This window comes from Narcine bancroftii, chromosome 6 (assembly GCF_036971445.1).
Source record: "Narcine bancroftii isolate sNarBan1 chromosome 6, sNarBan1.hap1, whole genome shotgun sequence".
Taxonomy (NCBI): domain Eukaryota; kingdom Metazoa; phylum Chordata; class Chondrichthyes; order Torpediniformes; family Narcinidae; genus Narcine; species Narcine bancroftii.
The window spans coordinates 233,046,952-233,074,291 of NC_091474.1; the positions used below are offsets into that span (position 1 = coordinate 233,046,952).

General features: G+C 39.7%; 1 protein-coding gene across 4 annotated transcripts in view; it reads left to right on the forward strand.

Annotated features, from left to right (window-relative positions):
- Positions 1 to 27,340, forward strand: part of LOC138737132 (zinc finger CCCH domain-containing protein 6) — a 33,744-nt gene that overhangs the window by 2,655 nt on the left and 3,749 nt on the right. For all 4 annotated transcript variants that reach the window (XM_069887688.1, XM_069887689.1, XM_069887691.1 and 1 more), the window contains exons 3-12: positions 11,093 to 11,279; positions 11,427 to 11,543; positions 15,313 to 15,571; positions 17,586 to 17,716; positions 18,692 to 18,820; positions 19,731 to 19,842; positions 20,085 to 20,194; positions 20,751 to 21,094; positions 22,465 to 23,051; positions 23,925 to 24,167. In XM_069887688.1, coding sequence (XP_069743789.1) covers positions 11,093 to 11,279; positions 11,427 to 11,543; positions 15,313 to 15,571; positions 17,586 to 17,716; positions 18,692 to 18,820; positions 19,731 to 19,842; positions 20,085 to 20,194; positions 20,751 to 21,094; positions 22,465 to 23,051; positions 23,925 to 24,167 — 2,219 coding nt within the window. The remainder of the gene's footprint in view (positions 1 to 11,092; positions 11,280 to 11,426; positions 11,544 to 15,312; positions 15,572 to 17,585; positions 17,717 to 18,691; positions 18,821 to 19,730; positions 19,843 to 20,084; positions 20,195 to 20,750; positions 21,095 to 22,464; positions 23,052 to 23,924; positions 24,168 to 27,340) is intronic.

The window sequence follows — 27,340 nt, forward strand, 5'->3', positions numbered from 1 at the left end:
TGCTAAGAAAATGTTGATGAACAGAGGATTCTTCAGGTTGGAATTGATAATGTCCTTGAAAGTGGCGACACAATTTCTATCGAAGCACCATTGAATGAGGAACGAATCACGATACTTTTGAAGCCCCAGTAATCAAGACTTCAAATCACTGCATGAAGGAGTTTGACTGTCAGTTTCCTTCCATGTTCCAAAGACTTGTTAGTTGGTCATTTAGTCAAATAGATGTAATTAGGCAGCATGGCATGTTATGAGGCTTTATTTCTAAATGTCAAGGAAAAGGATAGTGAAAAAGGCATATGACATGCTTACCTTCAGAGGTTAAGGCATACAGGATGATGGGGAAAAGAATCCCTTTCATATTTTAAAGGACACCTGGATGTATTAGAGTGATGACCTTCACGGTTCTGGACTAACTGCAGGAAAGTAAGATTAGTCTAGGTTGCATCAATGTGGACACAGATAGCCAAATAACCCTTGTATCAGGTTCTGGAGATCCCACTGGCAAATTTACCACACTGAGCATAATTTGTGTTGAGTTGAATTGCAGAGATGTGAAACACCAAGCATTGAACTCTTACAATTAGAGGCTCCTGTTCTTTTGATATGTCTCCATAGTGCTCAACTTCATTTCTATAATACAACGAATCATACTGTGTGCAGCTCCTGACTTGAGAAAAAATTTACTGGCTTTGGAGGCTGTTCAAAGGAGGTTCACCAGGTTGATTCCAGAAATGAAAGTGTTTGCCTATAAAGAGAGATTGAGTCTCTGCTATACTTGCTGGAATTCAAAAAATTGAGGTATTGTTAGATGAGAATGAGGGGAGGTAGATTTACTAGAGGATAGTGAATCTCTCAAATTCTCTGCCTGAGTGAGCAGTAGAGTGAAATATATTTAACTCACAGTTAAATAGTTCTTTGCATTGTAGTTCAGGTTAAAAACTGTCCATGGCCAGATCGTCCATAATCTTTTGAATGGCAGAGCAAGCTCAATGGGCCAGATAGCCTAATCATGTTCTTGTGTAAATTAGTTTAGATATGCATTGTTTTCCATTTGTTTTCATTGAATTTTACCAAGCAGGTTTCACTGATTAAAATTTAATTTTATAGATCATTCAGTTGACTGGCTTGACTGCTTTGCAATTTAATGTCATCTGTCATTGCTTAAATATGAGGTTGTTTGCAAATGAATTTCTTTACAAAGAGGAGTTAAAATTGTGGAATCTGCAACCACACATGGTTAAAGAGATTTGTATGAATGCAGTTGAGTTAAAATAAGGTGGGAATAGAAGCCTGTTTATGGAAAACCAAGTTGGGCTGAGTTGTTTTCTTATAAGCTACTGTTTCAAAATCCAAGTCAATTAAGAGGTTCGATAAAGAACAAATATAATTCTTGTGCTCTTTGAAGAATGGTAATTTTTTATTCATTTACTCTGCCCACTTCACTAGTGTGCACCCTTTTCACGTTTCCATTTGGACAGTCATTTGAATAGTTTTTAATTCTGGGGCCTTGTTCACCCTATACATTTAACTCCTGATCTCCTTTTTCTGTTTATGCTTTATCAAGCTAGTAGTTCTATTTTTAGGAACTCTGTCTTGTAAGGACCAAGATAATTTAAGTTTGCGTCTTTTAATGGTTTGAAAATTGTTGACAGCTAATTGCTGACCTTGCTACTTTTTTTAAATTAAAATTTTCATTTGCATCAAAATATTTATAATAACTAATGCTGCTCAAGCGAATGGGTAAAAAATTACAAAGCTCAGGTTTTTTTTTAAAAAACTTCTCAATTGGTCTTTCCATGCACATTTGTTTTGTTACTTTGTCCAGAATGGTTTTAATTTATTCAATACCTTTATCCAAGAGTGTTTTTTAAATTTAGCATCAGTTATTTTTAATGTTTTGTTTTGACCAGTGTTTCCTTTCCTTGTATTGAATATTTAGTACCAGTTTTACCTATTGCTGCCGAGAAGATAAATCTCGAGGAATTTTAAATTGGGTTTCCAAGTTTCTTTTGGTATGTTGGGGGGGGGGGGGGGGGGGGTTGGAGTCATCTTTTGAATTCTGGATTCCAATAGCTTTTTTAGAGCTGATTTGATTGTATTCAGTATAATTTGTGCTTTGTTCTCAAAATGTTTGTTATTGTATTAGACCTGTTGCATAGTGACAGCAAATAGTTGCTTCAGTTTCTTATAAAACATTGTATTTTAATAAAAGTTCCTTGCATTCTGCCATAAAATAAGAGGGGAAAAAATGACTAAGGGCAGGATTAGTGAGCGGATGTTTATTAATGCAAAAGCTGAAATGAATGAGATTTATGAATTATTGGTGGTCTTCTTTGCCTAGCTCAATATGTACTTTAGCTCCTTATGTTTGATATTTTGCATGGCTCTTACACCAACGGTAGTTTAGCAGAGGAGTAGCTGGAAAAGAGGAGCAATCATTTTGAAAGGTCAGGATTTTTTTTTGTGTGTGTGTGTAAGCATTTTAAAGATCCCAAGAAGCTGCAGTGGCACAACTAAGTAAATATAATGTGAGAGTTTGAACTCCGAGTGCTCAGTACCCCCTTGCTCATGTTTGTGTCAGTCTGTCTGGCCCAATGACAATTATTTGAGTAATCAATATTGGTTATACATCTGACAAGGATATCAAGACCAAATGTTAATCTGACATTGCCTAATCAGGATGACGTTTGAGAAAAGATTTTAATTCATGACACGTTGGTTATTACACAGATACATTACTGGGAATCCATCTGGGAAGTCTGGCATATAATATTTTGATCTTTACAGTCCATTTTGACATTGTTTCTTCATCTTAAGTTCTGTAATATAATTTCTCCTATCTTGATCTATACTATTTCCCTTTTTGCACACTTAAAGTAGCTTTGAGTTTATTTTTGTGTTCTTAATTTGCACCTTGTAAAGAGCAGGAAGGCTTTAATTGTGAGCAGCTCAGCACAAGATACCCATCCTCAACCTGCTTTTGCAGCCATAGTATTTGATGATTTGAGTACTTGGTGAAAGTGTACACTTGAAGAATGTGAATGATTTAATTGTAATTCTGTTGACTTTCCATTACAGGTGACCCCCCCCCCCCCCCCCCCCCCCCCCACCCATCATGTTACTGCAGTTCAGGGAAATTAAATTAATCTTTATGGATTTCACAAATGACTACTAATATTGAAAACACAACTCAGCTGGTCGTGCAGCATCCATAAGGGGTAAACTGATGTTTCAGACCTGAGCCTGTTTTCGAAGTATATTCAAGGTATATACCTTTATCTTCTATGGACACTGCAAGACCTGCTGAGTTCACTCCAATCAATGTTGCAGACTTTTGTGTTTCACTTGAGGTTCATTTTATTGTCATATAAATACATTAAAAATATAATATACATGATATACTTTAACTTTTGCCTGCTGTAAGGCAGACCAAGAGTGACCATTAGGTATTGCCTGGCACCCCTTACAAGAGAAAGAGAAGCAGAAGAGAGTCCCTTCAGAGGCACTGAGCGTCCGTGGATTTGCCTCCAGCCCCTCCCATAGCCTCTGCGTCGACAAACCATTGGCAACTTGAGCTTCAGATCCAAACCTCTGATGTGATCAGGAGGCCTTCAGTGCCCAAGACCCTTCAGGAGCCCTTGTGCTCAACACCCTCTCTCATCCCAGCTCCAATACCCGGTTCCCATGAGCCAGTGTCATGTAGCCTGTGCATGTTCCCTGCCCACAAGTCTCCCAAAGCCAGTGTGGGTCTTTCAGCTGCTGAGGCCTTTACTGGTTCATTGTTGTGGTCACCTTCCTACAGGATTGTTTCCTTTGCCTCTCCCTATTTTTGATCCCCTGCACTGGTCTGCTGCTCCCCCCAGAGTCTGCAACCCCTTGTGGCTGCTGCCAAGTACAGGTGCTACCATCTTAGACATAGACCCCAAGGATTGCAGGATTTTAAAATAAAACACCATTGGCTCCTTTAAAAGGTCATTTGAAGCCTGTACAGAGCCACTGGCATTAGCACCGGGCAGTTGAAATCTTTGGAGTAATGCTGCCTTTGCCCTCCCTGGTTCTGTACCAGCAGCAGCTCTGGCAGCGCCACCATTTTAATTTTACTCACTAGAACGCAGCCGTCTTGTAACACTGGGATTGCCTGTACTTTAAACATATTTTTGTGTGGTTGTGATTTAAACTTGTCCTTTTTGGAAAAGGATATACCAGGATATTTTTCTATGTAATTGGATAGATGCCATTGTTGTAACTACTGAAACAGATTATGGAAGAGTCTAGTTTGGAACAAAGTACTTAAACATTATGGCAGAGATGTCTGGCTCCATTTCTCTTGCTGTATCAGTGCTGTCAGAATGGAAACAACTTTTCTGCCTCAATTGCATCTATACCTTTCATAATTTTGTATATTTCTATTTGAAGCCTATTCATTTTTCTGAATTCCAGTGAATATTGCAGCAGACAACTCATTTTCTCCTCACAGGCTTATTTCCTCATCTCTGGAATCAACCTGATGAACCTCCTCTACACTTCCTCCAAAGCTGATAAATCTTTTTTCAAGGAGACCAGTACATGGAGTACTCCAGGTGTTGCCTCACCAGTACCCTGTATAGTTGCAGAACCTTCCTACATTTAAATTCAATCCATCTAGCACTGAAGGCCAACGTTCCATTTGCTTTCTTGATTACCTGTTGCATGTGCAACCCAACCTTTTGCAATTCGTGCACAAGCACTCCTAAGTCCCTCTGTACAACAGCATGCTGCAACATTTCACCATTTAAGTGATCTTCCAAAGCAGATGATCTTGCACTTATCAACATGTAACTTCATCTGCTAGACTCTTGGCCCACTCAATTTTTGTATCTCTATGCTTTTCCACTCAATTTAGTAACATGAACAAACTTGATTCCCTTTTCTAAATAATTAATATACAGGCAAACCCTGCTATATTAGTCAAAATGAAATTCAGTTACCGTGATTTGGAAAACTGACCATTTCCTGTTTTATGCATGTAATTATTCAGTTACCATGAGATCTTTCTGGAAATTTCTGGAAAACTCAAGTTACAAGTAGATGGTGTGAACGCCCTAAATAAAATATGCACAAATAACAGTTGGGCTCAGTGTGTGCCGCCCCTATTAAATATGGATAAAAGAAAATGTGGAGAAAAATCTGACAGTGTTATTAAAAGGAAAAGAAAAGCAATTATTGTAGAAGAAAAATTATTAAATGACATAAAGCTGGTGCCAGCAATGTGAAAATTTGACACAATCTGCGCTACAATGAGTTGACGGTACTCAAAATTTTAAGCACGAATATAAAGAACAAAGTTGCATCAGTTTATCTGAGCATGCAAATTGCTCAAAACAGAGGTCAATTAATGACTGAAATGGAACAACTACTTCATCTTTGGATTGAAGATTATAACCAAAAGCAAATACTACTTTGTACAAAAAATATTCAAACCAAAGCTTTAAACATCTTTTTGATGCTTAAAGAAAATCTTTTTCAAGGGAATACGGAAACTTAGGCTGCTGCAAAATTTCCAGAAATTTTTCAAAAATTTGTTGAAGGCGGCAGTTATGATGGGCAAATATTTGATGTTTATGAAATGGGCCTATTCTGGAAAAGAATGCCAACAAAAACTTTTTTAAGCTAAAGATGAAGCATCTCAAACAGGATACAAAGCTTTGAAAGATTGACTTACCCTTTTATTAGGGAGGCAATGCAGAAGGGGACAAAACTTAAACCTATGCTAGTGTACTCTGAACCCCCTGTGCTTTAAAAGAAACTAGTAGTTATTTGACGTGCAAAGAAAAAAGCATGGATGACCAAAGAACTTTTTGAAGACTGGTTCGTTTTGTATTTTTGCCCAACAGTTGAAAAGTATTGCAAGAATAATAACCTTCATTTTAAAGCGCTCTTTCTGATAGATAATTCTCTAGGATATCCTACTTCATGGGGAGATTGGAATTAAAATGAAAAAGCTGTGTTTCTACCACCGAATATAACATTATTCATTGCAACTGATGGACCAAGGAACTCCTGCATCATTTAGAGCATAAAACCTTCAAAGGACTTTCGGACAAGCACTTCAAGCAACATTTAGAAAAAATGGAATTTTGTGTTCAGAATTTTGGAAGAAATACAATATTAAGCAGGCCATTGAAAACATTAAACTTTCGTGGCAAGAGGTTCCTTCCAGCAGTATGTGAGCAGTTTGGAAATATCTTGCTCCATTGTGCAAATGATTTGGGTTCAGTCCCACGAACAAAATAATTGAAGAGGTAACTGCTGTTGAAAGTAACATAGGTTTTGAATGTGGATACAATAAATGTGAGAATTGCTTGATTCATGGGTAGAAGAATTATGTGAAAATGATCATCAACTCTACGAACAACATGCATTTGAAGAAGCTGAAGACGGAGGGTGAAACAGGTGAAAATAAGGCAAAAGAAATCACTAAAAACTTGAAGGATTTAAAGTTGTTGAAACCGCCAAGGATTTTTATCTAAATGTTGATCCTAACATGAAAGAAGCATGGAAGTCCGCAGCAATTTAGAAAAAGTGAACGCTAGCTATAGGAAATTGTATAATGAGAACAAAAGAAAAATCAAAATCTGTGCCGTCAACTTTGTACAAATATTTTTCTAAGAAATAGTTTAATTACGATGTAATTAGAAATAAATGAAAAATATCATTTTTAGTAACCTTAATAGTTTTGGCATTATATGCAGCTAAAAGTTGTTTTTAAAAACACATTTTTATGTCTTGATGGACAATCTGAAAGAACGGGGATTCATTGTAAATATTCCCATTGATTCTAACGTAAATTCATTTTGCGTGAGTAAAAATTGGGATGAATTAGTCGTGTAAAGTGGGTTTTGCCTATATATTGTGAACAGTTGAGAGCCAGCACAGACTCGTCTGCCAACCAGAGAAACACTCATTTTTCCCAACCCTTTAACTTCTTTTGGTCAATCATTCCTCTAACCATGCTTGTACTTAACCCTCAAGTCCATGCGGCCCTTTGGATAAGTTTTATGTGGCATCTTATAGAACACCTAGAAATCCAAGTACATAGCATCCACCTGTTCCTCTATCCACTGTGTTCATATCCTGAAAGTAAATTTGTCACACGATCTACCCTTTCTGAATCCATGCTGTGTCTGCTTGATGGAACAATACCCAGATGTTGTGATAGCATTTTTCTGACTACAGGCATTAAACTGCCTGTTGCTACATCCTTTTTAAATAGTGGTGTGACATTTGCTGTCTTTCATCCTAGGATTTGTCTCGAGCCCAGAGAATTTTGGTAAATTATAATAAACTCTGATTATAACTTAACTGTCTGCCTTGGGATATATATCAACCTTTAGGCCCAGTCGTTTGCTCAGTACTACCTCTTTGGTGATGGCATTTGTAGTGCGAGCTCTCCTCTTATTGCATATATAACTTCTATTTTTGGCATGTCCTCTGCTGTGAAGATTGTCACAAAATAGTTGTCCAAGACCTCGGTTATGTGTGTATTGCAGAGAACATTACAGCATAGGACAGGCCCTTTGGCCCTCTATTATTCCAAACTATATATTCCTACCAATAAATATTAAACCCTACTTTATCATCTCTTTTTCTTTCATCCATACCATATGCCTTTCTAAAAGTCTCTTAAATGCCCATGTTTCAGCTTCCACCAACACGCCTGGAAAGGCATTCTAGGCATCCACAACTCTGTTTTCTTAAAAGAACATTACCCTCATGTCTCCCCTAAATTTTCGTCCCTTCCCCCTTAATTCCCCCTTCACATCTTTAAAGGGACCGACTTTCACTTTACCCACCTGTTTTTACTTTAATTTTTTTTTAAAAGCCTCTTGCCTTCTGTTTTGGTATTCTTTGCTAGTTTATGTTCATAATCCATCTTCCAGTTTCCCATTACTCTTGGTGATTTTGTGTGCACAATAATTTGATGTTTTTATTGCCATAGTTATCCAAGGCTAGATCTCCCCATCCTTACTATCCTTATAGCTAGAATGTACTGTTGTTGAACGCTGTGAAAAATCTCTGAAAAGTCCTCCAGTGTCCCTCAACTGTCACACCGTACAGCCAGTGTTCACAGACTGTAATAGCCAACTGCTCCCTCATTCTATTGTCTCCCTTGTTTAAGCCTAATATGCTAGTTTTAGATTGAATTGTTGCTCCTCTCCATTTGTTTGAGAAATTCAGATGTACTGTGATCTCTCTTTTGAAAAGGATTCCTAACTTCAAGATCGTTAATTTTACATATCTCATAGCACAGGACCAAATCTAAGATAGTATGTTTCCTTGAAGTTTGCATGTGCTTGTTGTGTAACTGTTAAGGTGATTGTTGGAGTTGCTCCTTCCATTAGCTGCTTAATCATGTGGCATGGTTACAAAACTTGTGTCTGATCTGTTGTGAGATCGCTGTTGCTACATTTGCTGTTAAACAGGCACGTAGCTCCGTGAGGCACTTGAGATTGGAATGCCTGACGGTCTTGGGATAGCAACAATTGAAGCAGAAATTTAATGTTCTTGGAGGAGGACTCTTTAAATCTTGGTATTGGATTTCCTGTATAAATTATTGCTCTACTTTTTGCATATTAATGTTTAGAAAGCAGATGAAAAATAGAAATCCACAGCTTGCGGGATACTAGAAATGGAATTTTAGACTGAAGAGAATAGGTTGTATATGGCTTGTTATAAAATGGAAGGATTGTGCAGTCATTGGTGACAGCGATCCTGATGGAAAACTTGAAATAGTAGTCTAACTAGATCAGGGATATTTGTCAGAATAAAATAAATTAAATGTATTCATTTGAGGACTAGTTTTATTTAGACTTCGACAAGATTTAATAGAGGGCTTCATTGACAAGTAGACAGATGGCATCAAGCAATCTTAAGATCTTGTACTTGTATCCATACAGCTGTGGTAAGAATGTAATGCCAACTTTAAATTTAATGCAAGCTATTGCAGCATTTTAGCAGGAAAGACAATAGCCCCTTTCACACTTGCAAATGATCCCAGGCTAGTCAGCCTTTAGAATGCCTAATGTGAAAGCAAAAATCATTTCAACTCTGGTGTGAGGTGATGTCATCTCACACCAGAGATTGATGGCCTCCACCCTTAGTACAATCCTAGGTGTCACATTGTAATCAGCCAAGTGTGAAATGGACAATTGCATTGTGGGATTGAAATGATCCAAGTTTTTGCGTGAGCACAGGAACATGAAAGAAGAAAAGATTAAAATGAAGGTATAAAATTTGCCGTGGGGAAAGTCGCAGCGGGAGAGAGAGGAAATAGTGAATAGCAGACAATTTTTAAACAGCATGGGAAAGTTGGTAGCGCTATAGAGCACAATTTATAAAGACCTGGGGGGGAGCAATGGTGGACCTGACTACCCAGAATGATGTGCGGCAGAGGAATCTCTCCAGAAATGCTCTGTGCATGCAGCTGGGTGGTGGGGGGGGGGGGGGGGGGAGTGGAGAGTGGTCTCTCATGGGGGGAGGGGAGTAGAGAGGGGTCATTGTTGTTGCAAGGGTGAGGAAGATTGGACGTTACTGCCCGGCAGGGAGGGGTCACTGCTGCAGCAGGGGAAAGTGGAGGCTACGAACTGCCGCTGCTGTCTCTGAATGCCACTCGGGTTGTGACACCTCAACGTTCACGGCAGTGACGTTGCTGGGGGGGGGTGATTGACGTTGAGTGGTGACTAATTGGGGGGGGGGGAGACTTACTGATAATTCCCGCAAGTATGTGATGTGTGGCTTACCATGTTGTCGTGAAGCTGGGATCCACCTTAAATCACTGGAGGGTGATTTCCCCCTGCAGCTTAAAAGGTGCTTCCAGCACCTTTGCCCCAGTTATTACACCTGGGTTCCAGGAGAGCTACCCAGGTGCTGCAATTTAAAAGTGCCTAATGTTGTTACTACGCCAAGTTCTCATTATCAGCTAACTTATGCACAAGGAATCAGGAATACAGGTATCCTTGTGGTTGGAGCTGGGCTCAAAGCCCAGGGCAGATAGATGTTCATTTGATGTGCAAGTTTGTTGAAATTGAAATTTTATGAAGCCGTTAGATTGTTGGAGAATGAATTGCTGGATGTCATTGTAGACCTCGTATGATTTCCAACAATCTTTTTAATTTTGTTATTTGTGGCAACTCCATGCCCCAAATAATGAGGGCGTGTGTTAGTTTACATTAATTGGCAGAATAATCTGAATTTCTCATATTGTAATTTTTGGGCCTGAATCTTTTGTTATTCCACACCCATGAGGAATGTTTCAGAGATGTATCCATGTATCTAGTTGTTACACAATGTAGATAAACTGTGCTTCTGATGTATAGTTATTTGTGTTAGGGCCTTTGGCAACTGGTTGATGGTCTTGAGGTTTTGTATGAATCTTACAAAAGTGCATCAACAACACCATATTGATCCTAAATTGATACAAATTGAACATTTTGCTTAAGTTGGCAAGCTAATGGGTAGACCGTTTAAAGCTGAGGTGTGTAGAAATTTCTTCTGAGGAAAGTTGATCTCTGGCCCAGAGAGTGGTGGAGACCAAGAACTACAGGAGTTTTTTCCCCCCCCCCCCCCCCCCACAGTGGAGATGTGTAGCTCTTTGAAGGATCAAGGAGTTGAAAGTAATGGGGAACTGACACAAGAATTGAGGCCAATATAGATTAGCTTTGATCAAATTGAATAACTGGGCAAACTTACTATTTGCTGGTGTTCTGTTGGAACCTTCTGCTTGGGAAGTGTGTTCCTTAAGGTGATTTTTGGTTATTGTCAAGTCTTTTATTTTTGCTTCCATGTATATTTTTCATTGCAACTCTTAAATCTCTAGACATTGGTTTTGCATATTTAATTATTGCAGGTGATCAATTGGCATGACACAAGTTTGGTTTTGATACTTGGTAAAATGGACCATTTTCTGGATTTTTGGAAGAAAGTTTGACAAATGTTTTTAAAAAAGCCAATGTTAAAATGAGCAGGAAAACTTTGCCCAGCTCTAAGTTACATGGGGATTGTTCAGACTCAAATACGGTGAGACTTTTTTACGCTGCTGATAATTGTTCCACAGGGAGGACGGGGAACTTGAAGATGGGGAAATAGACGACGATGGACTTGAAGGAAATGAAGTTAAGAAAGAACCAAAAGAGAGTGAGAAAGAGGACAAGTCATCTCACAGACGATCAAAGAAGAAGAGAAAAAGAGAGAAAGAAAGGGAAAAGAAAAAGACTAAAAAGCGGAAGAAAGAGAAGCACAAGGTATTGATATTTACCTTGTAATGATATTTAGCAAATGCCTTTATTGACCAGTTTACTTCTATAATTAAGTTATCGAGGAAAGAAATAACCTTTCACACTCTTATATTCAGGCTGTATTATACTGAATGATATTCAATTCCTTTTCAGCGGCATTCTCCTTCCAGTGGTGATTCAGACTTCAGTTATGATTCTGATATTGATACTGAAAGGTCATACAAGAAAGGACCTGTACCCTACAGGGAATATGATGCTCCTTATCCTCCGGTAGGTGACCAGAGATCTAATTTTCTGCTAATCTGGGATAAATATATGCAATTTAATATAAAGCCTCTAATGTTGTTGTATGTAACTGCTGCAAAATGGATAAAGCACAAGCTTGGAAATGGGTGCTAAATTAAGCAAGCCTGCACATGGATCTTTTTATCCAGCTCACCAGGAACTCCTATGAAGCATAGTGAAAATAACAGAATCCTGGTCTATTCCAAAGCATAAATTTTAGTTAAAATATACTTTAGGGAAATTGATTTGTCTTGCATAATGGCACGTTTAAAAGCCTCTGCCCACCTGCCTGTCGTGACTTGATTACTCTTTCTGGCACACTTGATAATTGTCCATTAATTTTGAAGAATGATGTGAAGTGCATGGAATGGACCTCATTGTATAACTGGCCGTACATGCTGCTGTGCAGTCGACTCCAGCTTGTCTGGTCAACAATATTTTCAGAATGCCATATTTGTTGTCTTTGCTTATTCCATTTTGTACTTTCTTTCTTTCTTTCTTTGGCTTGGCTTCGTGGACGAAGATTTATGGAGGGGTAATGTCCACGTCAGCTGCAGGCTCGTTTGTGGCTGACAAGTCTGATGCGGGACAGGCAGACACAGTTGCAGCGGTTTCAAGGGAAAATTGGTGGGTTGGGGTTGAGTGTTGGGTTTTTCCTCCTTTGTCTTTTGTCAGTGAGGTGGGCTCTGCGGTCTTCTTCCAAGGAGGTTGCTGCCCGCCGAACTGTGAGGTGCCAAGATGCACGGTTTGAGGCGATATCAGCCCACTGGCGGTGGTCAATGTGGCAGGCACCAAGAGATTTCTTTAGGCAGTCCTTGTACCTCTTCTTTGGTGCACCTCTGTCACGGTGGCCAGTGGAGAGCTCGCCATATAACACGATCTTGGGAAGGCGATGGTCCTCCATTATGGAGACGTGACCTACCCAGCGCAGTTGGATCTTCAGCAGCGTGGATTCGATGCTGTCGGCCTCTGCCATCTCGAGTACTTTGATGTTAGGGATGAAGTCGCTCCAATGAATATTGAGAATGGAGCGGAGACAACGCTGGTGGAAGCGTTCTAGGAGCCGTAGGAGATGCCAGTAGAGGCCCCATGATTCGGAGCCGAACAGGAGTGTGGGTATGACAACGGCTCTGTATACACTAATCTTTGTGAGGTTTTTCAGTTGGTTGTTTTTCCAGACTCTTTTGTGTAGTCTTCCAAAGGTGCTATTTGCCTTGGCGAGTCTGTTGTCTATCTCGTTGTCGATCCTTGCATCCGATGAAATGGTGCAGCCGAGATAGGTAAACTGGTTGACTGTTTTGAGTTTTGTGTGCCCGATGGAGATGTCGGGGGGGCTGGTAGTCATGGTGGGGAGCTGGCTGATGGAGGACCTCAGTTTTCTTCAAGCTGACTTCCAGGCCAAACATTTTGGCAGTTTCCGCAAAACAGGACGTCAAGCGCTGAAGAGCTGGCTCTGAATGGGCAACTAAAACGGCATCGTCTGCAAAGAGTAGTTCACGGACAAGTTGCTCTTGTGTCTTGGTGTGAGCTTGCAGGCACCTCAGATTGAAGAGACTGCCATCCGTGCGGTACCGGATGTAAACAGCGTCTTCATTGTTGAGGTCTTTCATGGCTTGTTTCAGCATCATGCTGAAGAAGATTGAAAAGAGGGTTGGTGCGAGAACGCAGCCTTGCTTCACGCCATTGTTAATGGAGACGGGTTCAGAGAGTTCATTGCTGTATCTGACCCGACCTTGTTGGTCTTCGTGCAGTTGGATACCATGTTGAGGAACTTTGGGGGGCATCCGAGGCGCTCTAGTATTTGCCAAAGCCCTTTCCTGCTCACGGTGTCGAAGGCTTTGGTGAGGTCAACAAAGGTGATGTAGAGTCCTTTGTTTCGTTCTCTGCATTTTTCTTGGAGCTGTCTGAGGGCAAAGATCATGTCAGTAATTCCTCTGCGCGAAAGCCGCACTGTGATTCTGGGAGAACATTTTCGGCGACACTAGGTATTATTCTATTTAGGAGAATCCCAGTGAAGATTTTGTCTGCAATGGAGAGCAGCGTGATTCCTCTGTAGTTTGAGCAGTCTGATTTCTCGCCTTTGTTTTTGTACAGGGTGATGATGATGGCATCACGAAGGTCCTGAGGCAGCTTTCCTTGGTCCCAGCAGGGCTTGAAAAACTAATGCAGTTTGGCATGCAGAGTTTTGCTGCCAGCCTTCCAGACCTCTGGGGGGATTCCATCCATACCTGCTGCTTTGCCACTTTTCAGTTGTTCAATTGCCTTATATGTCTCTTCCCGGGTGAGGACCTCATCCAGCTCTAGCCTTAAAGGCTGTTGAGGGAGCTGGAGCTGGGCGGATTCTTGGACTGAGCGGTTGGCACTGAAAAGAGATTGGAAGTGTTCTGACCATCGGTTGAGGATGGAGATCTTGTCGCTGAGGAGGACTTTGCCGTCTGAGCAGCGCAGCGGGCTTTGGACTTGGGGTGAGGGGCCTTTAGAGCCTCGTAAAAAGCCCTGAAGTCGCCATTGTCCGCGCTGAGCTGGGTTCGTTTGGTGAGGCTAGTCCACACTCATTTTGGATCTCCCGGAGTTTGCGCTGAAGATGGCTGCATGCGCGACGGAAGGCTCGTTTCTTCTCTGGCCAGGACGGCTTTGCAAGATGAGCCTGGTGGGCAGCTCGCTTCTTTGCCAACAGCTCCTGGATTTCCTGGTTGTTTTCGTCGAACCAGTCCTTGTTTTACCTGGAGGAGAAGCCCAGTACCTCTTCAGTGGATTGCAGTATGGTAGTCTTCAGCTGATCCCAGAGGTTTTCAGGGGACGAGTCCGTGAGGCGGATTGCATCCTCGAGCTTTGCTTTGAGGTTTGCCTGGAAGTTTCCTCTCACTTCGTCTGACTGCAAGTTTCCAACATTGAACCTCTTTCTGGGGGCTTTACTGTTCCTGGACTTTGGCTTGAAGTGAAGGTTGAGCTTGTAGCGAACCAGCCGGTGGTCAGTGTGGTATTCCGCGCTGGGCATGACCCTGGTGTGGAGCACATCTCGTTTCTCTTTCTCGCACCAGGACGTAGTCCAGGAGGTGCCAGTGTTTGGATCGGGGATGCTTCCAGGTAGTCTTCAGGCTGTCCCTCTGCTGAAAAAGGGTGTTTGTAATGACAAGCCGCTGTTCTGCGCAGAGCTCCAACAGGAGGCGCCCGTTGTGGTTGCACTTTCTGACACCATGCTTGCCCAGGATTCCTGGCCAGGTTTCTGAGTCTTCGCCGACGCGAGCGTTGAAGTCGCCAAGGATGACAACCTTTTTGACTGTAGGGGTGCGTCAAATGAGGTTGCGCAGATCAGTGTAGAACCGGGCAGAAGCGAGGGGGAGGCAGCGTCCCCGGCCTAGGTAGAGTGAGGCAGGTGGAGGCCCCGGTCCGGGCAGAGTCAATTAGGTATGATTAAAACAATGGTTTTCAAACTTTTTCTTTCCACCCACATACCCCTACCAATCACAGAGTACCTATGGCATAGGAATTAATTAAAGTGGTTTGTGAGTGGAAAGAAAAAGGTCGAGAACCACTGCGAGTTTGATTTACTGTTTCACATAAATATGAAGTTGACACATTTAAATAGTAATGTATAACCATGATACAGTTGTCAGAGTTCTATTGTGGCTTGAAAAAAAATCAAACGATGGATGTTAACTTGGTCTAAATTTCTACTCTGTTGCAGAATGTTTTAAAATGTAGCTAAAGTTGATGATAAAAGTGTTTTGAGCTGACTTTTTTTTCATTTTAGCATACGCAAGGACCTGGGAATTACATGAAATCCCCTGCACAAAAATCTTACAGTAACAATAATGTTGATACCCGTGACTATGCTGATTACAGCGATTACAGTGAGGAGAAGTATGATGTCTACGAAGATGCCTACGAAGAGGAAGAATGTGATGATTTTGCGAATGAACTGAAACAATACAAGCAGGCAAAGGAAGCCTCAAATGTCATGTCCCCAAAAGGACAATCGATGGGACAGATGCGAAAACCTGGAATGAAAGGTGTCCGGATGGATTGGTTTAGTTTGCACCTTAAAAAAATATTTTTGTTTCAAAGTTAAATGCTAGATTTGTAGATTATTGTTATTGCATTTAGTGACTACATGTATTTCTAAATATAATTATTTGTATCATGTAGAGTCTAATGACTGCTTCACAGGTATAAAATTTAGTATTGATGTACATGAGGAACTTGAGTTGGTTGACGACATATTTGGTCAAAAGAAAGTATTGTTAGGAATCTTAAAAAATAAAGCTGGAACACCAAAAATTAATGAATATATTGAAGAGGCTAAGAGACAAGCAACTGAAATGGCAAAGAATTAAATGAGGCTGTTCAAAGTATGATGTTGCGCATAAAAAGAGAATTTTCCAAATAGTGATTTCTTTATGCATGTTCTTCTACCCCAGGGATCCCCAAACCTTTTAGGCCATCAACTCCTTCATGGAATCCTTGATCCCACACAGACCCCAAGGCAAGGGGTGGTGGTGACGACAGTAGATTAGGGGGGATGGGGGTAGACATGGTGGCGGCACTAGATCGGGAGGGAGGGATGGTGGTGGCGTTGGACACTTTCCTCTCTGCTCTGTCAGTCCTTCACACTCTACTTATTAGGCCGAAGCCAAATACAACATAGCAGCCACCAAGGCCCTAGGCGCTATTTTCCATACACATGCCCCTGCTTTCGACTCAAAAGTTCAATCAAATCTGGCCATTTATCGACCCCCTTGGATTGTCCCATCAACCCCCAGTGGTCAATATTGACCACTTTGGAGACCTCTGTTCTACCCTATCACTATTCTCAGAAACTTCCTGAGTTTGGCTATATGGGATTGAGTTTCAGAAATTATTTTTTCTTTATTGAAATGTTTTAAGAAAGAGCCATTAATTTTTAATGCAGAGAAATAGCATGGTAACAGGTCATTCGAGCCCACACCAATGTGACTAATTAGTGTGGTCCAATTGGTGTCATACTTAGCGCAACTCAACTGCACTAGCAATCAGGTTCGAATTTAGTCCTGCCTGTAAGTAGTTTGTACGTTCTCCCTGTGTATACATGTGTGGTGAATGTCTACCAAGCTGCCGGTCTCCCCTCTGGCGAGCCTTGCTGTACTAACATTGGCTGTGCATTATCTCGAAGGCTCGCCAGAGGGGAGGCCGGCAGCTTGGCAGACATTCTCCACAACATGGGTTTCCTCCCTTCAAAACATGTAGGGGTTGTAAGTTAATCTGGGTATTTGGTTGACACGGGATCATGAGCCGGAAGGGCCTATTATGTCCAAAAAAAAAATTAATTTAACCTTCTACAGTTATCTCGTACATCTTTGGAATGTTGGAGGAAACCCATGCAGACATGGAGAAAACATACAAACTCCCAACAGAAAGTGCCAGATTCAAACCTGGGTCTATTAATCAGAAAAAAATCATTTGCTACCATAACTATACATCTCTAGTGTTGAAACAACTAGCATCAAAAGCACCCAAGACTAAAAAGAAAAAAACAATTACTAGAAAGAGAAAAATAGGAAACTAGTTCTGCCATCATATGTGGATGGGACTTTTGAATTTAATATTGTAGGAGACAGTTTACAGTATATATAGGGGTGTCCAAAGTTAGCATTTGAAGCTCAGGCATGGCCCGGAGATAGCTTATTTAATTGTTCCCAATTGATAGCTACTGATTGAGCTCATTTCTTTTAACTTTTTTCATAACAGAAGAAATTTGAAACTAATCTTGGATAAATTTTAACATGTATAAATAAACTATTCTTTGCCACCCTGTAATAAATAACTTGACAAATGGCCTCATTTATTTGATTACAGCATTGAAATATGGTGTTAGGCTTGTTATTTTTCATTTCTTTCCTTGCCTCCTTGAGATTCTACCCAGGCATCTGCATAAGAATCTAATTCTCAAGAATTAGATTTAATGCAGGATTTTATCTGACAAAGGCTTTTGTGATTTTGAGCTTTAAAGAAAACTGGAAAATCTAATGTGTTGTGAAATTGTTCCAGGTATAATGCAAAAGGGTAGAGGCAGAGGAATTGGCCGTGGCCGTGCTATGAGAGGACAACTAAAACAGAAACGCAAAGCTTGGGGACCTGGAAGAGGATCTGATGGTGGCATGATGGATGGTTGTGATGAGGTAAAGAAATGAAAGTTTAGAACGTGGTTTTCAACAACCACTGCATTCTGTCCGTGAATCTTGAAGCTTGTATCAATATATCACTGTATGATTTTATAGTTTGAAAAAAATCTCAGGATTGTATGATAAAATTTATCTTTGCTGCGTTAAAGTAATTTTGCCAGGTTTCTCCAACATTGTGTTTTTACTTCAACGACAGTGTCTGCGGACTTTCGTGTTTTTTGAGTTGTACGTGCTGTATGTGCTCTGACAATAACTTTGAACTTTTGTTTCTGTTCATCATGCTGTTTGGCATCTGCACTACATTGTTAATTTTCATTGCTAAAGTTGATGTATAATTTAATACTTTTCAAACACAAGATATCAGAAATGGGGAAAAAATGCTGGAGAAACTCAGCAGGTCAGAGTACTTGCTACATATAGCAAAGAAAAATACATAACCAATGTTTCGGCCCTGAGCCCTTCATCAAGGTTATAAGCAAAATGTAGGCAAGAGGTAATGAGTAGATAAGGGAGGAACAAAAGCAGGTTGGGGGGGGGTGGGTGGGAGGTAAGGCTTTGGAGAGGGAAGGGAGTGGACAGCTGGAGGAAAGGAGATAGAAGGATAGGGAAGAGAGGGAGGGGTCCAGCAATTGATGTTTATACCATCTGGTTAAAGAGTCCCCAGACAGAATATTAGGTGTTGCTCCACCAGTTTATGGGTGGCTTTGATTTGGCAGTGCATGAGGCCATGGACAGACATGTCAGTGCAAGATTTCAGTACAGGATTGAAATAGTTGGACACTGGGAGATCCCTGTCACTGATGTGGACACAGCGAAGGTGCTCAGTGAATCATCTCCCAGTTTCCATTCAGTCTTTGATTTTGCAGATTAATTTCTTATAGATTTGACATTTTTAATTAGCCCTGAGTTTGATGATGTTGACATGTAATAAATAAAGTGGAAATTTTATTTCAACCAACTTGGGTCTTACAGGATGGTTATGGAGGTGCAAACTATCCTCGAAAAAAGAAGAAAAATCAAGATTTTCCATACCATGGTACAGGTGAAAAGAATAGGAAAGGAGGCATTTGCAAGTATTTTCTGGAGGGACGCTGTACAAGGGTACGTTGTGGACCGTATTACGTAATTATTACAATTTGGTTGCTTTCCAAATGTTGATAACAGCATTCCCATGTTGTGAACAGAAATGTAATTTTAACATGTCCAGTGAACATGAATGGCTTGCTGTACAATAAACAGTTCAGCTTTACTGAATTAACAGCATAAATTGTCGACTTGCTGCTAAATTGCTAAAAATTCCATCTTTATAGTTTGAACTAAAGTAAGGAATTTCATACAATTGGGAAATGATATCCATAGCGGTTGTTAGAAATTAAAACTTTGCCCTGTTTAGTTCAGCATCGTTTTTTTTCGCATTTGTAGTATATAATTAAATGAAGTTGGGAATGGGTAATTGACATTATAGGAATGCAGATCAGTTCGCTACACACTGATTAATTTATGCACTGATATTATTTATGTATTTCAAAATTAATTTCAGAAGAATTGACTGTTACGTGCTACTTTCGTACACCCATGTTAGACTTTTCCATCTCTTGAACATTTTTAAGTTGCAAGGCTTCCCATTCAATTTTTACTTTGACCCCATTCAATATTGACATTTTAGACAATTCCAAGTTTTGTCAAGGTAAAAAACAGATAACACAGCATCATAACTGGTGGAGAGTAAAGCAAAATCCTCCAGGAGTGATGGGGAAGGGTGGTGGCAATGATTTCCTGATAATGAGGTTGGGGGGAGCGTCTATTATTATGGAATTGTGGCTTTTGGATCTAACCCCTGCTTAGAAGATGCACAAGAACTGGTTCAGAGTGATCATCTTAAACTATTGGAGCAGCTCTTGCTGTAGACTTTTTATTTGTGCACATTTTTCAAGTTTATTGGGTTTTTTTGTTGCATTGTATTTTAAAGCATTTTGCTATGATTTCCAACTATGATTGTATTTTTAAACAGGGGGACCAATGCCGATACAGTCACGATGTAGCTATACAGAAGAAGAAAGACATTTGCAAATTCTACCTTAACGGATTTTGTACCAAAGGAGACAATTGCATTTTCATGCATGATATCCTTTTATCTCTGAGTTGCATAACTTGTAAATATTGTGAATTTTTTCTTCTTTAAATTTCTACTTGTATAAATAACTTTTAACAGCAAAGCAATTAGGCATTTATTATATTCAAGATGCTTCTCGTTTCAGTTGTGCTTTCTGTCAGTCTTCAAGCCATTTGGAAATTGAAAGTCCGGGGGGGGGGGGGGGGGGGGGAATCCTTGTCTTCTGTTATTCCTTAATGTTTTTCAATGTACGTGAATATCCATGCAAGTTCTACCATACAGGAGCAAAGTGTTATCAAGGTGATAATTGCAAGTTCTCCCATGCTCCACTCACTGAAGAAACAAGGGAACTTTTAGACAAGGTTTGTGTGTCATTAATACATTCAATTAAAAAATGAAATGCTTCACCAATTGCTCTTTCAATGGCTATAATAGGTAAATGCCATTCATTGCTAAAGACTGGGAAGATACAATTTCATTTCTGTTATTTCATCACTGTTATTGTCCATTTTCTCTGGTATTTGAGTGATTACAGCTTATGCTTCTATCTTTGAGTTAGCAAGTTTGTTTGCTATAATGCTTAGTGTTTAATGATGGAATGGATAGGATCATCAATTCTCTACAACTGAACAAAAACATTTCAATTAAAATTAAGATTAAATAGAATTGCTGGTTCAAATGCCCTATATTCTTTTATTGTGGACTGGTGGAAAGTTAATTCATTGGAGTGGCCATTTTGTTTACCACGTTGTACATTATATTCCAAGCAAGGAATAAATGTTTGAATGCCCATTGTTAGTACAAAAACGTTAATTTCTAGGTACAGTCTTCTTCATCTAAACTAAGATTTTTCTGAAATTTGACTGGATTTTAGAAATGTATGCTTTTGTAAATCTTGCAAAATTGTTTTTTTGTCAGGTGCTGAACAATGAAAATACAAATTACAATGACAGCAAAGATCACAGCAATACGAATGACTTTGATAATTATGAATATGATTATGACTATGTGTACCACGAAGATGATGATAAACTTGAAATAGAAGAGCTGAGGAAACAAGGAATAAGTCCTCTCCCAAAACCACCACCAGGAGTTGGATTATTACCAACTCCTCCGCAGCCACCAAACTTCCCTGGCCAAATGTCAATGGGTCCACCTAATAACCAGCCACAACCCCCCTCTTCACCAGGGAGGAAGATTCCCTCCATTTTTGATATTGTTGTTCAACCAACAGATGTCTTTGCTCACAAGATGGGACTGAGGTATGTTCATTTTAGTGTGTGGTTGAAATTAATGGATACAAGAGTTTACATCATTCACTGCAAGTTGAATTTAAATATTTGTGTTTAGCAAACCTGTTTAATTAAATAGATAGGGAAGAGTTTTTTTATTATATATAGAACTGCATAATTCATTTATGGACATTTTCAGTAGTTAACATATGCATATTATCCAGCTAATTGCCAAGATTTGATTCATATGTGCTGGAATTGTATTGGTGCAAAAAAAAAAATTGCCAATTCATTTATTGACTAGGTGCAAAATCTGGAGTTAAATCCTGCCACATTTTGGACTGAAGTGATGGAAAACCCAGAACAACATGTATCACTCCGTTTCTTTGGAGTATATCATTTCTGATTCTATTTTTGCATGATGCATCATTGAAGTCGTTTACCTCTAATAATGTTTTAGCCTTTTTCCACTATCCACCAAATTACTTTGTGCAGAAAGTGTTCCGTAAATAATTGACCAGCCAAATCTCATTCCATAAAGTTTGCCAATTGTGTAACTGTTAAAGACACCATGGATCAAAATGTCAACTAAATATAAAGGGAGCAGTGTCCTTGTTGCTGATTGAATTGTTGGATGAGCAATTATCAGTTTTGGGTCAGCGTGGATTTTTCCTTGTATATTTCTTGTTTTCCTACATGAAGTTCTAAAGCTCAGGACAACAACTTGGTTGTTTCAGATTGTATTTACTTGAGAATTGCAGCAAAATAAAACTTCCTTATTGGAGTCTGAGATTTCAATTACATACTGATCATGATCAGTAAATTTCTTAGACAAAGCATTGCTGGTTTCTTGGTGTTTGGGAAATCATACTGTCCTTGAGAAAACCAAAGCAAATACAGTAGAAGTCTAAAAATCCAGGCTTTTCAAAAATTCTTAAACTTTTTAAATTTAGTGAGCTTTTATGTGTGTGTGTGCAGGCATAAGCGCACAGGTGCATAGGCAACAAATGACCACTTTATTTTTCTTATTTAAAAAAAATGCTTGTTTTGCTAAATTAAACGTGCTGCATTTCCTAATGAGCAAACTATCAAACTTTAACTGTTCATCTCTTCTTTATTCCTCCTTAAATTTGAATTTTAAAAATACTTCTTGAGAATTGGGAAAATCCAAAAATCTAGACTAACCCAATCCCCGAGCAGTCTGGATTTTTCAACTTCTATTGTAGCTGTTTATGCACCAGTTATAAATATGATTGACATCTGTAAGAATCAAATAATAAAAAAAATTAGCTTGCGTTGGTCAAAATGGGAGGTAACAAAGATATTCAACAGTGTTGTAAATTGTCGTCACTATGTGCTTTTAGGAAAATTTCTTTCTAATTGTGCAATCGTTTTTCCAGGCCCCAGTTTTACAACAGTTCATCACCCTCACATCCTCCATTTGATGAAGACCAACCATCTTCCTCTCAGATGTTTGGATCAGGTCCTGGTTCTGATCAAAACATGATACCTCCAGGACCCAATGGGCCTCCAGACTCTCCAGGCAGTTTTGGTCCTCCTGCTTCACATAATATGTCAGTTCCACAAGGAATGCCTGGGGCGATGCCACAAAATTTACCTGGACAGCCAGTTTTACAAGACCAAAATGAAGCACCAGTCCCTCCGGGTCATGCAGGTTTGCCTCCCCCACCAGGATTTCCAGGTTCATCGATAAACCAAAGACCAAATGGAGCTTCGGGTCAGATGGGATTTCAAGGACCTGTAATGAATATGCCCATGGAGCATCAGGTACCACCATCACAAAGTCAGACTCACACACAGTTTCCATCTGATGGATCTCAACAAATGCAGCAAGATGTGTACCAACAAGATATGGCTTACCAACAAGACATCCAATACCAGCAAATCCAAAATCCAGTGGACTTTTATAGCTCTTACTATTCGCAGCAAGCAGTGCATAATTTGGAGCAAGATAACCATATGGGAGGTATGGAATGTTTGTTTATTGATTGAAAAAAAACTCTTTTCATACCACTTCCAAATCTTCAATGGGTATTGGGATTGGCATTTAAAAATTTCCTTTTACCAAACATAGGGACTACACTATAGTTTGAACAATTTCTTACAGCAACATTTTCAACACAGATTTAAAATTATTCGTTGTTGTTTGAAAATACTCTGTCACAGAGGAGAAAAGTAATGAAAGGTTATATTTGAGTGGGTCATTGACAAGCGTAAGTTCAGGTGGGGCATGCACAATATGGATTTGCAATCTTTGCTGTTTGTTGCAACTCCTTCAGCATTGTTAGAAGTTGACTGAAGCTATATTAGTTCATTCCTAATTTGCCATTGTGGTGGTCTCCCATACCACTGTATGGTAGAAAGGATCCTGCTTTTAAATTCTTTAGGTACTGCCTTATAAGCAGAAATGTAGATAAGCAATTTAATTCAGTCTTGCATCATATTAAAGCATAGTTAATGATTCCTTGCTAGCTGACTGCAACAGGAACATGCAAATTAAGATTAATCTGAACAATTTAATATTGCAACAAAATTTAACTGCTCAAGATATTTTGAATTTAGACATACATCATGGTAACAGGCCCTTTTAGCCCATAAGCCCGTGCAGCTCAATTACACCCATTTTCTCCTCAACCCTGGTATGTTTTGAATGGTGGGAGGGAACCAGTGCACCCGGAGGATACCCACACAGATATGGGGAAAACTGACACTGAAACAGCATTGCACTAACCATGCTTACCCCTTTGTTTAATAAAAATATAAATGAAGCCTGTTTGTGACCCACTGGTAATCTCTTTCTGACTTACAAAGAAAATTGTTTTGTTTTCAAAATATGCAGAAGGAATATCAAATTCAGCATCTGAGCAAAGAGATCATCAGTCATTCTTGGGTACAGATGATTCAAGAGAAAGTGACACTGAATCAGATGCCAGCAGTTCAACTGGTCGCAAGCCTACTGTTAATGTTCCAGACTTCCTCCCAGCTAAACAAAAAGCTCTGTTTCTCAGAATTAAACAGAAGCAGCAGGAAGAGGGAGGCTCTGACAGTAAGCAGTCACAGTTGCTACAGAGCAGAGATGAAGGTTAGTCTTTAATGATGCTGTTGATTTGACACTGTTTATGGTCAGAGGTCTTCATTTTGATTTACTACTTAAGGGAAGAAAAATTGTATCCAGTCATCCAAAATTATCTAAATGTTTTAATTCTTGTTTTCCCCCTGAACTGACACAGCAAGAAGCTCAGATCGTGACCATTTATGGGTGGACAGTAAATATTAATCATGCCATCAACGTTGATGACAAGTGAATGAATTAAACAAAAATCATATTTATTTTTATTGGTAACAGGCCATTTCGGCTCGCGAGTCTGTGCCGCTCATTTTACCCCCATTAACCTACATCCCCAATACATTTTTGAACGGTGGGTGGAAACCAGAGCGCCCGGAGAAAATCCACGCAGACACAGGGAGAACATACAAACTCCTAACAGACAGCGCAGGATTCAAACCCCATCCAATTTCAATCATTGGTGCTATAAAGGAGCGAACCACTATGCCAACCGTGCCACCCAAGGAATTGTTTTTATTTTTATTCCTTTGTATCTCTGCTTTTAACAGCTGGGTGGTACTCAATCAGAATTGCCAAGATTCACAACCCTCTGGGTGATGAAAATTTTCTTAAGTATCCTAAATGATATACTACAAGGTTATGACCCTTATTCTGGAACCTCAGACCAGATGAAATCACCTCTTGGCATTTAGCCCACTGTCATTTTTTCCATTGAGACTTTTGTTCCTCTGAATCATGAGAAATGTACATCTAACTTCTCAATTAAGGGTTCTGGACTAAAATGATGACCAATCTTTTTCTCCTACTGGGTGCTGCTTGACCCACTGATTTTTTTTTTCGCTGCAGATTCCAGCATCTCTAGCGTTTTGTGTGTCCCTAAGTTTATTCTCAGTCCCATGTTTCTCTAAATTTATATGTTTCACCATCTACCTTGGGGAAAGACCTACAAGTTCTCATTTCTCATCCTGGAGTTCAGTAAACTTGCAGATGCTGGGATTGTAGTGCAATACACAAAAGTGCTGGAGAAACTCAGCAGGTCATGCAGAATCTATAGGAAGTGAAGGGTAACCAACATTTCAGGCCTGAGCCCTTTGTCAAGGTATGAGCAAAAGGCAGGGAAGCACCTAAATAAAAAGGTGGGGAAAGAGGGGTAGAAGAAGAGAGGAGGGAGCTAGGGGAGGAGCACATGCTAACAAGAGGTCATAGGTAGATACAGGTGGGAGGGAAGAGTAAAAATGACTGAGGTGAATGGGGGTGGGTAACTGATAGAAGAGGGAAAGGGATGGGGAACTGGAGGAAAGGAGCTAGGGAAAGGGGAAAAACTCGGGGCTTAACAAAATTGGAGAATGAAGTTAATGCTGGTTGGAGAGTGTCCAGATGGAATATGTTATTTCCTCCAATTTAAAGGTAGCCTTGGTTTGGCAGTGCGCAAGGCCACACTTCCTCCCTCACCAGCATTCATGGCCCCAGACAGTCCTTCAAGTGAAGTAACGCTTCATTTGTGAATGTGCAGGGGTCATTTACTGCATCTGGTGCTCCCGATGTGGTCTCTATATCAGTCAGACTGGGAACTCGTTTCATTGAGCACCTTCAGTCTTTTCCCCTGCGATAGCAAGGGCCTCCTAGTGGCCAGCCATCTTAATTCTACACACCATTCCCATACCATCATCTATCCATGGTCTCATGCACTGCCAAACTGGGGCTACCCATAAATTGAAGGAACAACTTGTACGCCATATGAATCCTCTAACCAAATGGCATTAACATTGACTTCTCTCATTTCTATTAAGCCCCTGCTTCCGAGTCCCTCTTTCGCTATCCCTCTGTCTCCTTTCCTCCAGTTCTTCACCCATTTCCCCCTCCCATTGGAAAACTACCCTCCCCATCACTTCTCAGCTCTTTTTTTCCTCTTTTCCCCTCCCCTTTATCCACCTGACCTCTTGTTAGCCAACACTCCTCCTCCCTCCACCTTTGAAATGTTGCCTGTCATTTACCTATAGATATGGCATGATCTGCTGATTGTCTCCAGCATTCTGAGTAGTAATTTCAAGTCCTGTCTACCTTTGCACACAAATCTAGTTTAATTTTCCAATACAATATTGAAAATGGTTTTCGTTATCAGAGTGCCAACTTTTAGATGCAACATGATCCCAAAATATTGTATGTTATACTTGTGTGTGTTAAGAAACATAAGACAAAGGCAGTTATTTTCATTGGGCTTGGCTGTTAACACTCAGCTAATATTTGCAACTTCATTATCACATTGCATTGTTTTATTTCCTGCATTGCAACCATATCTCAATTCCAGTTATATTTCTGACTTTTAAGACATTTCACAACCTCTTGAGAGGCTATTTAAAAGCAAGTATTTAATTATATAAAAGTCCCTTTTAATTTTCCCCACTTTTTATTCTCTTCCCAACTTAACACGTCGATTGTATCATCCTCCTGGTTTGCCAGAAGACATTTAGTACTTTTCAATTCTACTGTTTTTAGTAGTTGATCTTTATAACCAGCCAGGACTAAAATCTTGCCAATATGAAAATTATCCATGAATTCCATAATTTTGTCCTCGGGAAATCCTTTAACTGCTAGTTTCTTAATCCCAAACCCATGCACTCCTTGTGAAACCACGCGCCAAGGGATATATTATTAATATGCCCTTCATCTATTTTGCTGATTACATCCCATAAAAGTTTAATAGCTCATTTATAATCATTTTCTTGATTTTAAAATAGCCTCATGAGTTAAAATCAAGAACGATTGGAACAGGATTTGAATCTTACATTCTCAGACAAAGTTTGGGACCCTATTTGTAATCTGATTAATAAGACCTCCTTTTGTGTACATCGCTGTTTGTTGCAATTTAAAGTGGTCCATAGAGTACATAGGTCTAAGTTAAATTGTCTCGTTTTTATTCAGATATAAATCCTCTGTGACAAATGTAAAATTGGTGATGCTTCTTTGGTTTACATGTTCTGCACTTGCCCTAGTTTAGAAAAATTTTGGAAAGATGTATTTCAAACATTATCAGTGATTCTCAAGTTCAAATTAAAACTTTGCCCTTTAATTGCTGTATTCAAATAATTTCAAGATGATTATGTTTTACTGACTCCCAACTAAAAAACAATTTTATCTTTGACTCCTGACGTGCAATTTTGATTAAATGGAAAGACAGTACTCCACCT